Source organism: Cryptomeria japonica, chromosome 7 (assembly GCF_030272615.1).
Source record: "Cryptomeria japonica chromosome 7, Sugi_1.0, whole genome shotgun sequence".
NCBI lineage: Eukaryota > Viridiplantae > Streptophyta > Pinopsida > Cupressales > Cupressaceae > Cryptomeria > Cryptomeria japonica.
This window is the reverse complement of record NC_081411.1, coordinates 810,698,672-810,710,912: the sequence shown is the minus strand read 5'-3', so window position 1 is coordinate 810,710,912 and position 12,241 is coordinate 810,698,672. Positions and strand designations below refer to the sequence as shown.

The following is a 12,241-nucleotide window of genomic DNA, read 5'->3' as shown; positions in this document are numbered from 1 at the left end:
TTCGGCTCGGGTAAATGACTTAGCTAGCAAATCATCCACATAGTCTTCCATGAAGGTATGCATCATGTCATGAAATATTGTTGCCATTTCTCGTTGATAAGTTGCCCCAACATTCTTTAAGACAAAAGGCATGACATTCCAACAATACGTTCCCCAAGGATAAGTAAACACTATTTTATCTTGATCCTCTGGAGCTATCTTGATTTTATTATAGCCATCAATGATAACATTGCATGGCCTGCTGTGAGGTCTACAATTATATCGATACTAGGCAAAGGAAAGTCATCCTTTGGACAGGCTTTGTTGACATCCCTAAAATTGGTGCATATCTTGATGCTGCCATCTAGTTTTGAAACTAGTACAATGTTTGAAATCCATTCAGCATAGTCTATAGGTCGAATAAATCCAACATCTAATAGTTTCTTTAACTCAACTTTGACCATGAGTGCTATATGTGGATTCATCTTTCTCAATTTTTACTTAATCGGCTTAGCTCCTGGAGCAATGGATAAGTGATGCACGATTAAGTGTGGATCAATCCCGGGCATATCTGCATATGACCAAGCAAAATTGATTTGCTTTTCTTTGAAAATTTTGATAAACTCTGATTTTTCTTCCTTTGTTAGAGATTCTGCTAGGTGTATGTTTTTGGCTGCTTCTATTGTACCAATGTTTATTGATTGAGTGGGCTCAATCAATATGGGTGATCGCTCCTGATAGTGTTCAGGAAGAGTGTCAAGTCTCTCATCGTTGGGTGCCTTACAAAGGTTTTCACTCGTAGATGCGTCCTTTATTTTTACTTTTTTGTGATCTAGTGCTGCCATTGACTAGTTTTCAGCAATAGATCCTTTATTTCTTTCATTTTTGCGACTGAGAGACTTGGCACTCCCCTAGTGCAGATGTCATTATTTTGTTTGTTGGTAGAGTCTGTTTTCGGGTTGACAGTAAATAAGTAATGGATAATGGAATCATCATTTGGGAAAATAGGTATGTCATGATTTTCAGGTTCATCCCAGTCTATGAGATTAGGAAAAATGAGTGGTAAAGAGTCATTTGGTGGGTCGAGTTCAGCTATTGTAAGTGTTAGGATGGAGGTATCATCAAGGTTGGCTGGGATATTAAATAAGTTAATGATTTTGTCAAGGTCTTCGATGGTATCATCTTCCATGTAGACTTGCTCATAATGTCGTTGCTCATTTTCTTTGGCATCATAGATATTTTGTGGACCAAATTCAAGTAGTCTAGGCTTTGTGTCGTGTTCTTCTTGAGAAAGGGGTGTATGACTAGCATTTTCAGTAATATCTTCAATAACATTTGAACAGCTACCCCATTCATAATCATTTGAATCAATCTCAGAAGTATTATCCCAGATTCTTTCAGTGTTGTGGACAGGTATGTTGTAGGGTGAAAACAGGTCCCTGATGATTGATACTAGTATAATAGTTTTCTTTGATTCTGTATCAAACCCTGCTTCTACTCTTTGCATTTGCTCATATACTGTCTCTCCTCGGGGAGTAGTGATGTTACCCGGGGGTGATTCTTCTTTGTTTGAAATAGGTTCTTGAACATGATGGACTTTCGCATAAGATGCTTCTTCTCTTTGAATGGCCAACTCCTCGTGTTGTGTCTCTTTTTCCTGGTATTCACGTTCCTTCCGTATTGTTTCTGCTAATTCAAATAGTGCCTCCTGCCATGAATCCTCCTTGTATTTTTCTTTTCCTTCCACTGCAATTTTTGATATTTATTTGGTGTCTTTTTGGGGGGGGTAGAGTGTGTTCATAGCCCAATCTCGTTTTATCTTTAGAAAACTGCGAAGGAGGATCCAATGGTTCTGTGACACCATCTTGACACTTGCTGATAGGTCCTTTGCCATTGTATCCCATTTGTTGCATGATCAGGTAGCCTTTTCCATACAGCTGTGTTGGTATAGCTACTTCCATAGTAGCAGCTCTGACTTCTTCTTCATCCTTGTATAGCCAACTAAGGATGTCCTTCTGTTCTGATTCATGTGCTAGTGTGCCTCATTGAATAAATTTGCCATAAAACTTGGTGACGGGTTGTGTTGCTTGATGTATTGATGCTGAAGGTAGCCCATGAGATTTAGGCGATGCTAGTAAGTTGATTAGACATAAGGGTTCCAAAGATTACTCTCCCATGCCTTGTTCTTTGATTTTCATCTTCTGTTTGAAATCCATGGATAAAGATTTAGGCTTTTCTTGCTGAAGATCTGGTGTTGAGGAAGTTTGTTTTTCTCTGTTATGTGGAACCAAACTGTCTTGGGCTACCCCCATAGCATTACAATGTTGAAAAGGGTTATGATATGCTGATATAGAAATCTCCTATCCATTGTATGGGAACTTAACACACTGGTGGTAAGCTGAGGGTATTGCTTGCATTTCATGTATCCAAGGTCGACCCAATAAAATATTATATGTGAGGTCTATGTCTAAAACTTGGCACATAGTGTCCCTTTGTATCGGTCCTACTTGAATTGGAAATACCATTGTTCCCTTGGATGATCTTTCTTCATCATCATATGCTTTGATAATGATCTTTTTGTGTGGATCAATAGACTTCTCAGAGAAGCCTAATATACAGATAAGTTTTAAGGTACAGATATTGAGTCCAGCTCCTTCATCTATTAATACTCTTTTAACTCGATGTTCGTAGACCAAGACTTCAATGTGGAGTGGATTATTGTGTGGATGGCTCAATGAAATATTATCATGCTCAGAAAAGGTGAGATTATGAGGCCCTGTCATGTGAGCTATCATTGCTTGGAATTTGTTAATATCCAGATCTTGAGGTACATTTGTTTCCAATAGTGCCTATTCCAAGATGTCCTTGTGTTTTGGTGAAAGTTTCAGCAACTCAAGTATAGATATTTGAGCAAGAGTTTTGCGTAGTTGACTGACCAAATCATATTGAATTTTGGGGATGGTATTTGTTGTTGATGTATGCCCTTTCAAGACATATTTTTGAGCTTTGGTGGTTACATTGATCGATTCATGTTCGCATTTGTCCTTGATTATAATGACACTTATTTGATTGTCATATGTTGATATATGATTGATGGTGTTATTATATATGTGATTGATATGAGCTCTGCGTGTAAGATTTGATGTTGAAGCTCTGTCCTTGTTGTAGTTTGGAAGAGGATTTTTAAAGGCATAATGGTCACCATTTTTTTTGAGACCATTGACTGTTAAATCACCTCTATCAATCATGTCTTGAACAATGTTTTTCAGCCTCATGCAATCATTTGTTTGATGTCCTTTGTTTCAATGAAAATCACAAAAGTGTGAGTCATTCCACCAAGGTGGTTTGACTTGTGGTTCAAAGTTGTTGATTGCTGGTAATGAGATAATTTTGTTTGCCAAGAGCTCTCAGAATGCTGACTCTAATGATTTCCCTAATGGTGTGTAAATGCGTTTAGGAAAGTTGTTGGTGTTACCGCATGAGTTTGTATTAGGTCCTCAATTTGCGTTATTATTTTGGGTATTGTTGGTAGTGTTCGCATTTGAAAGTTCTGGATTGGTATTGGGTGCATAAGTGTTATTGCCTTGGTTAGCACCCTTGTGATTCTTGGTAGCCTGAGGATTGCTTGATAAGGCCAATAATGGTTGTTTGGACTTCACATCATTAGCCTCATTTCCTCCTTCATTTCTAGCATTTTTGTTTCTGGTCCAGAACCTGGATTTGTCTAAGTTGTTGTTGTTGTTCTAGTTATTGTAATGAGAGTTGGATGAATTGGTTCCTTCTTTGAATAATTTCAATGATCCTTTCTTAACACATGCCTCTTCTACGTGGATGCCATTTTCAATCAATTTAGTAAAAGATGGTATGCGTTGGAGCTTGAGTATGTAACTCATCTCGCTATTCAAATTGTCAATGAAAATTTCCATCTTTTCCTTTTCAGGCACATCTCGAGGATATCTCGAAACCATCTATCTCCAAAATTGAAGAAACACCATGAATGTTTCATTGTTCTTCTATTTGGTATTGCAAACATCTAGCATGGTGATGGCATGTTGAATATTGTAGGAGTATTGAGTGATAAATTTATTGACTAATTCATCAAAGGATCTGACAGGAGGTGTGATTCTGGATAACCATTCCATTGTTTGTCCTCCCAAGCTTCTTGGGAATAACCTCATCAAATATGTATCATCATGGGCAAATTAAAGGATCATGGTACAAAATTCCCTAACATGATCACGAGGATCGCTTTTTTCATCATATTTGTTAAATTTTGGAATGTCTGAATTTGGGGGAAAAGGTGCCATGTTTAACCTTCTGTCAAAAGGGTAATGACAAATTTCGTTTAAAGAATATCATATTGTTGTCCCATGTTGCATGTCTTGCATTTGTCTTTGCAGCATTTGTATTTGTTGTGTGAGAGAAACCAAGGGTGCATTTGCTTGCCGAGGAAAGAGTTCTTCCCTCTCATTATTTCTAGTTCGAGTATGTGTGGGTTCTGGTATGTTTTATTCAGGTATGTTTTTTTCAGGGTCATGTGCTTCCTCCTCTCTTTGTCATTCTTGATAAGCATAATGTTGAGACGCTGTCCTAAATATGTCATTATCAAAGTCTTCAGGGAGCCTAACCCCTTTGCTTGTTAGAATGAGTAAGTATTTCTCTTTGTCGGCCTCTATGAGTTTTTCCATAAGTTTTTTAAATGAAGATCTTTCTTAACATTCTTGGAGGATTTCTTCAAAGATTTTTGTGTCTTCTAGATTTGGATATTCAAAAGGATTTGATAATCTTCGACCCATGCTAGACTCTAGTTGTGGTTCGCTTTGCTTGTTTTGTTGAGAGCGAGTGACAATGGGCATCTAGTAGAAACTTTTTGTGACAAAGGGGATGAATTCCTCTTCAATGTTTTGTTCGGGGGTTGGTGGTTCAAATTGAGGTATGTTATAAATGATGCAAACTTCTATAAAGAAACCTAGATTGATCTTTCCTCCTCAATTTAGGCATTGGCTGATGCTGCTTTTTGACAAAAGGCTCTAGTTCTCAATAGCTCTTCGTCAAATTCGTTTGACTTGTCTTGAAGATATAAGCACATATGACAGAGAAAGGTGCGATGAGATTTGAAGAGCTGGCGATTGATGTAGAGAAATCTATTCCTTTTAGCAAGTTTTTGGGAACTAGGTTGTTGTTTTCTTAACTTAGTGTTGTGATGAATACTTTTTCTTCTCAAAATATGAGGATTAGTCATACACAGGTGATTAATGGTTTGCTTTGATTTGTTTTGGATTAAGATACTTAGTTTGAAAAGTTTAGTCTACTTTTATCAAATGAAGGTTTAGATGCCCCCTCATGACAAAAGTGTGTCAAATGTTATGGAATAAGAGCTTTCCTGATATGGAAACTCGATTTGACAACCTTAGTTTGAAACGAGTATGTTTTGGGGATAGAATCCATTTGATTTGGAAGACCTTTTGATGTGTGTGATGATGTTACCTAATTTTGATAGGAAAATGTGTTTATCCTTCAGCTAGTTTTTGGACTCAACAACTTTTGTTCTAAGAATATCTTGTTTTGATTGTTTTGGAATAGTTCTGATACTCTGATTTGAATTTCTACCTGACGAAGTTGAGTGAGGATTGAAATGGCTTCCCAAACTATTTTAAAAAAATTTCAAAAAAGTTTAATGTTTGTTCTTTGTTTTCTCAGTTTCAACTATGCGCTAAGCCAGAGACCCGATGTGCTAACAAATGCTACCAATGCGCCAGAGAAAGATCTCAAATCTCTAAGCTGCCCTTCTTACACGCTAGCTTGAATTGTTTGGTTGTGACTTGGTCTGGAAAGTTATGCGCTAATATGTCCTTCCTACGCACTAACTTTTGAACTTAAAGCGCTAATGTTTGCTTCCAAAGCGCTAAGTTGTTGCTCCAAAGCGCTGAGCTATTTTTAAGAAGCACTAAGTTTTATCTGCCAAATGTGTAAGTTGTTTATGCGCTAGTTTTTAGAATAGTTGTGCTATGTTGAAGCATGGACGCGCTAAAAGATGGTTTTAAAGTGCTAAGTTTTTCTTTAGATGCGCTAAAATGTTGCTTTTACGCGCTAAACTTCCCTGTTTGTTTTGACTTGTTAGTTTTTTTGTGATTTTTAACTTTTTCTCAACTATTATGGATGATTTTCTAGAGTATGAAATCCAAACACAGCATGAAAAAGATAACCATTTTCGCCTATTCTAAATAAAGAGTGTATATTCTGCGAGGATGTGTTCAAATCCCCAATGTTTTAACAGGTTTGGATACAAATAATGCAATTCAATCAGACTCTTTATTCAAGGGTTATCAACAACATCATAGCCCACTAGTCTCGATACTCCGTCAGCTCAAACAACCTTGTCACCCCCTAGGGGGCGCCCATTTTTTTGCCTTTTGCCAGAAATTAACCAAAAGTGAATTGCTTCACAATTGAGTAGCTATCTTGGGAGATATATGGTGAGTGATCTTGGGGGCAGATTCTTCCCCACCCTTGCACTATGATATTACCAATGTCTGGATACTGACTCGGCTCAAAGTTTCTAATGCTAAGGTTCGTAATCAGGCTTCCTGTTCGGCCCAAAGGATAAACTCTTATGCAAGGGTTAAAGGAATAACCATGGTCAAAGCAATGAATGCTTGATGAGACTCTATGGTTAGATAAGGGTTGAGTTAGGAAAAAAGTCTCTAACCATGCCACAAAGGCTTAGTTAACCATTAATGGTTTGGAAGACTTTGGGGACAAATTTGTAAGAGTCCTTCCAAATTTGGGGGTATTCAACAAGTTAGCTTGTTGAAGGCATAAAGGCTTTAATTCCTTTGGAAGACTTTACTCCATTTGCAAGAAGGCTAGACATCACAGACTTGAACTGACTAGAACTGAACAAAGATCTATTTGCAAGATGTTTTATTTGACAAGAGTAGATTCCAAATAGCATGCATGCTTACTTATGGTTGTTAATTTTTGCTTATCATATCTCCTAAGTGACTCAAGGATGTCTTATGACTAGAGAAGCAAGGAAGGAATGTGATGTTTTATTTGTCTTCTATCTGTGAGTGAAGTTTTTTACCATGCAAATTTGTCCTACAAAGCAATTAGGTGGCATATCGTTGAGGACATTTCAGATTTGTATGGGACAAAGGTTAACTCTTGTTTGTTTACGCAAGCAACACTCAGGTCATCTTGGTTCAATTATACCTTGACGCTTGTGTCATCTTGCAATATCAAAATCCATGTAAGTTATACTCAGGTCATTATGGTTCAATTATACCATGATGCTTGTATCAACTTTCAGCAAATCAAGGCTCAATGATGAAAACAAAGGAAGCACTGGAACTTTGATCACAATAGATGGCAACATTGAGAATGAGAATGCATATTAAGCTTTACATTAGCTGCACATCATTGTCATCTTAATCTTGCATTAGGTTGCACATCATTTTTAATCTTGCATTTAGTTGCACATCATTATCATTACCATGCATGTCATTTTTAAGACACATCTCACATCTCATAAATCAAAGCAATGCATCATCACATTTTGCTTATCAAAATCATGGATCATACATTCACATCATAATCAAAATCAAGAGCATTACTATCTAATCATCAAATCATCCTCATACAATCTCATATCGAAACATAATTCATATCATTCATCATTCATCATTGCATCCATCACATGCATATCTATCGCATCATCATGGAATCTTTCTTCACTTTCATATCTTCATCATTCTTCCAAACTATCTATCATGTCTTATACAAGTTGTATCTTTCCTAAAACTAGACATTTTGATCAGCTCTTATACAAGATATATCATTCCTGAAACCAAACGTTTTGATCAACTCTTATATAGGATATATCGTTCCTGAAACCAGACGCTCAATCATCCATGTCTTATACAGGTGGTATCATTCCTGAAAATAGATGCTTCGATCATCTTTCTCTTATACAGGCGATATCATTCTTGAAAACAGGCTCTTCGATCATCTTTGTCTTATACAGGCGGTATCATTCCTGAAACCAGATGTTTTGATCATCCAAGTCTTTAGCATCTCACTTATACTCATTTTTAGCAAGCATTTAATCTCTCTTTGAAATAGAAATAATCTAATAAACATTTTAGAAGCATTTCTATCATCTTAGTTAATCATATAAACTAGTATATCATGTTAGGATAGTCTTGTACTAATATTTTCATCTTATCATCACTAGTTTAGTTCATATTTGTTAAAATCATGCATAGTTAGGATTGCATTCATTTTAAGATTGATCAAAAGCATCCCTCATTCTCATGATTGTCATCCCTAAGTCACTTTGCTCAGTGATCTGAGAGCAAAGGCATTGGCTTGAGGGGTCTTGTGAGATAGAGAACAATGGAACACCCCTTGGGAAGTTGAGCTATTCCATATAGCTCCATAAATTGCACCAAGAGTCCCATTGGTGTGTGGGCAAGTCATTGAATTTTGTAATTTCCATTTCATTACATTGTTTTTCCCGCATACAAGTCCGCATACAGTGGGCACCAGAAATGTATGCGGGAAAAGAAGTGCAATGAAATGGAAATTACAAAATTCAATGACTTTCCCACACACCAATGGGACCCTTGCTGCAAGTTATGGAGCTATATGGAATAGTTCAACTTCATGTGTTAGTGTGAGCATACACAAGCCTAAATTCTTATCTTGGTTACAAATTTTACAATCCTGATCCTGAAATGCCCTAAAATTTGACTAAGTCTGAAATTTGGAAGATCTTCCAAAAACTAGATTTTGCATTATAACTCCTAGAAGTCCAAAACCCCTCTCAAACATCCTGACCATAAATATGGAATACAACTTAAAGTATAAGAAAGAGAAAAGAGAAGAGGAAATGTCACTTATACTTAAATATTATATTCTATATATATTGTCCTTCCACAAGCCTCATTTTTTACTCTACTACAAATTTTTGCCTCTGTCAGCTCTATGTGTTAAACTATTGCATAGATGTGCTAAGAAATGATGTCTATGCGCTAAGAAAAAGCACCTATGCGCTATTATGTGGCTTGAATGCGCTAAAACAATACTCCTATGCGCTGAAATAACAGAGAGAAATATGCGCTAAAAGGAAGATCAGTTGCACTAAAAGATGGTTTCTATGCGCTAATATGTGCCATGGATGCGCTTAAGTTTAGCACAAATGCGCTACAAAAATTTTAGATGCGCTATTCTGGTATTTTGGCGTGATTGTTGTCTTCTACCTACATGAAAAATGATGTTATTTTTGAGGATGTGCCCCATGGTGGTGCTAGAAATATATGTGGGAAAAGCGGTGCAATGAAATGGAAATTACAAAATTCAATGACTTGCCCACACACCAACGGGACTCTTGGTGCAAGTTATGGAGCTATATGGAATAGCTCAACTTCCCAAGTGGTGTTCCATTGTTCTCTATCTCACAAGACCCCTCAAGCCAATGCCTTTGCTCTTAGATCACTGAGCAAAGTGACTTAAGGATGACAATCATGAAATGATCTAAAATTATATTCTATCAAAGAGAGATAATATGATTAATGTTATGAGACTATAAATTTGATGCACAAATACTTCATTGTTTTGAAGAAGGAATGGGCTCTATTTATAAGGAAAATAGGGCAATGGAGGGTTGAGATTGGATAATCTCAATAAGGGCTAGGAGTGAAAGTTATCAATCCATGTTTACAATTCTCACCAATGAAATGGTGACAATTGTCAACAAAAGACTGCTTGAGAGGAGATGTAAGAAGCATTAAATTCTTGAGAAGACATGAAGGTTACCTTAGGAGGTAAGGGTTAATGTTAGGTTAGGGTTATCCAATGGATAAAGCTTTTATCCAAGGTGTAAACTCTTGTGCAAAGGTTAAAGGGATAACCAAGGGTAAAGCCATGAGTGCCTAATGAGACCCCTGGGTTAGATGAAGGTTGAGTTAGGCAAAAATTCTCTAACCATGCCACAAGGGTGAGTTAACCATTAATGGTTTGGAAGACTTTGGGGATAAATTTGTAAGAGTCCTTCCAAATTTGGGGGAGCTCAACAAGTTAGCTTGTTGAAGATATAAAGGCTTTATTGTTTTTGGAAGACTTTCCTCCAAATTTGAGAAGTGGCATCCTCAAATTTAGGGAAAAGGAATGATTGAAGGGTTTAGGCTTAATTGATTAGGATTAGATAGGTTCTAGAAGAATTTAGGAAGGGGGTTTAGGAGGCAAGTGGGAGATGTAGGATTTTGCAAGTGGGTGGGGAAAATAGAATTTAATTAAAATAAAATTTATTTATTTCAATTGTGGTTGCAACTTTCATTTGTAGGATTTTGCAAGTGGGGGGATTTAATTAAATGTAAATTTAATTAAATGGGCTAGAAGGGGGATTTAATTAAATGTGAATTTAATTAAATGACTTAGATAGAAGAAGGGTATATTAATTAAATCTTAATTTAATTAATATGCGATTAGAAGAATAGGGATATTAATTAAATCTTAATTTAATTAATTAGAAGAATTAAGAATAATTGAATGAATAAAATTCACTTAATTCATTGTGCAACTTTTAGGTGTCTACAACCACTATGAAGTACATACAAAATTATGCACTTCTAAAAGAAATTGCACCTAAAAAGAAGTTTGTATGAGGTCGAACGGAGCCCTGAAAGTTCCAAACATGGGGATTAATCGACAACACCTGTGACAAATTAAAATTTTCAAAAAATTCATATATCAAAACTTCAAATCATCTTCACCGTTGTGTTGAGTGTGAAAAATTGGCCCAAAAAAAATCTTGAAAAAAATACAAACGAAGCTCAAGTTATGGGCATTTGAAAATCAACTCCAAACCAAAACTACTAACGAAGAGGGGGGTCAAAAAATTCAAAGCATATGCGTACATTAACACTATATAACTATTAACTTTGACAGAACTATCACTAACTTTGGAGGTGTCGCCAAATGTAGATATCTGCAACTAAATTACCTAAGTTTCACCAGATCTAGATCCTTTGCTAAATCTACACCTCTACTAAAATTGATTGAACAACTGAGTCAACTACTAGATATAGTGGCCTAGCTAAATTTGGAGGAAACCAATTTTATTGAAAATACATTTAAAAAAAAAAAAAAAAAGTTCATAAGTGTGTGGGTGGGACGCGTCTATTCTGGCTCCAAAAGTGACCTGTCATACCAACAACATGCATCGACATACATTTTTGAGACATGCATACCATGCCAATTTGGCGCAACCACCGGAAATGTCGGGGCCCACGCGAAACTACGTGGACATGTCGGAGGAGGGCGGATCCTAGGTTGGGGCTCACAGTGGTGTGTTGTGCATAACACGCACATTAAAAGCCATGAAAAACAAACATCCAATGACAACTGCAGATGACCGCGTTCAGACGACAAAACAGGGCACGGGCTTCCAAAACGCGTTGGCTCCCTCCAAAATGGACAAAACGTCTCGTACGTGTTAGTGACAGGTGGCTTAGTCCTTAGTCAATCGCAGTAGTTCATTGAAAAATTGATGATGTACAACGCGCCACTAACAGCCCTAACACACATGTTAGGCAAACCATACTACCTCGCACGCCATTTTCTGCCTCATGTGGAAAAAAGGACTAATGGGACTAATGCAATCGCAGCCGTTCATTGAAAAATCGACGATGTACAACACGCCAGCGTGTTAGGTAAACCGTACTATGCACCCCAATACCTCCATTTACCTCGCACCATTTTCTACCTCATGTGGAAAAAATGAGTAATGGGACTAATGCAATCACAGTCGTTCATTGAAAAATCGACAATGTACAACGCGCCACTAACATGCGTGTTAGGTAAACCATAGTACGCGTCCCTGTAGCTCTGTTTCATAAAACCTCGCGTCATTTTCTGCCTCATGTGGAAAAAAGGAGGACTAATGGGACTAATGCGCGATTAAAGCAAGTGTCCTCATTGTTGGGCGTCCTCATTGTTGAAGTCTTTTGTTGTTGAAGGGAAAGAAGTGCTTGAAGAAGGAGGCAATGAGTTATTATTGAAGGGCAGTCTCCGTTGTTGAAGGAGGCTTCATCTTCTGCTATTGTTGAAGGGAAAGGACTTGAAGAAGGAGGTAGCGAGTTATTATTGAAGGGCAGCCTGCATTGTTGAAGGAGGCTTCATTTTTTAAGGTTGTCAAGTATGTCATTTTCTTTTTGTTTGTATATTCTGGTTTTCAATTCTTTGTTTTTGTTTTTTATTT

At 37.0% G+C, this 12,241-nt stretch overlaps 1 protein-coding gene across 1 annotated transcript in view; it reads right to left on the bottom strand.

Annotated features, from left to right (window-relative positions):
• Positions 1 to 11,739, bottom strand: part of LOC131067511 (wound-induced protein 1) — a 67,141-nt gene extending 55,402 nt beyond the window's left edge. The window contains exon 1 of the mRNA XM_058002573.2: positions 11,730 to 11,739. Coding sequence (XP_057858556.2) covers positions 11,730 to 11,739 — 10 coding nt within the window. The remainder of the gene's footprint in view (positions 1 to 11,729) is intronic.
• Between the last annotated feature and the right edge of the window lie 502 nt (positions 11,740 to 12,241).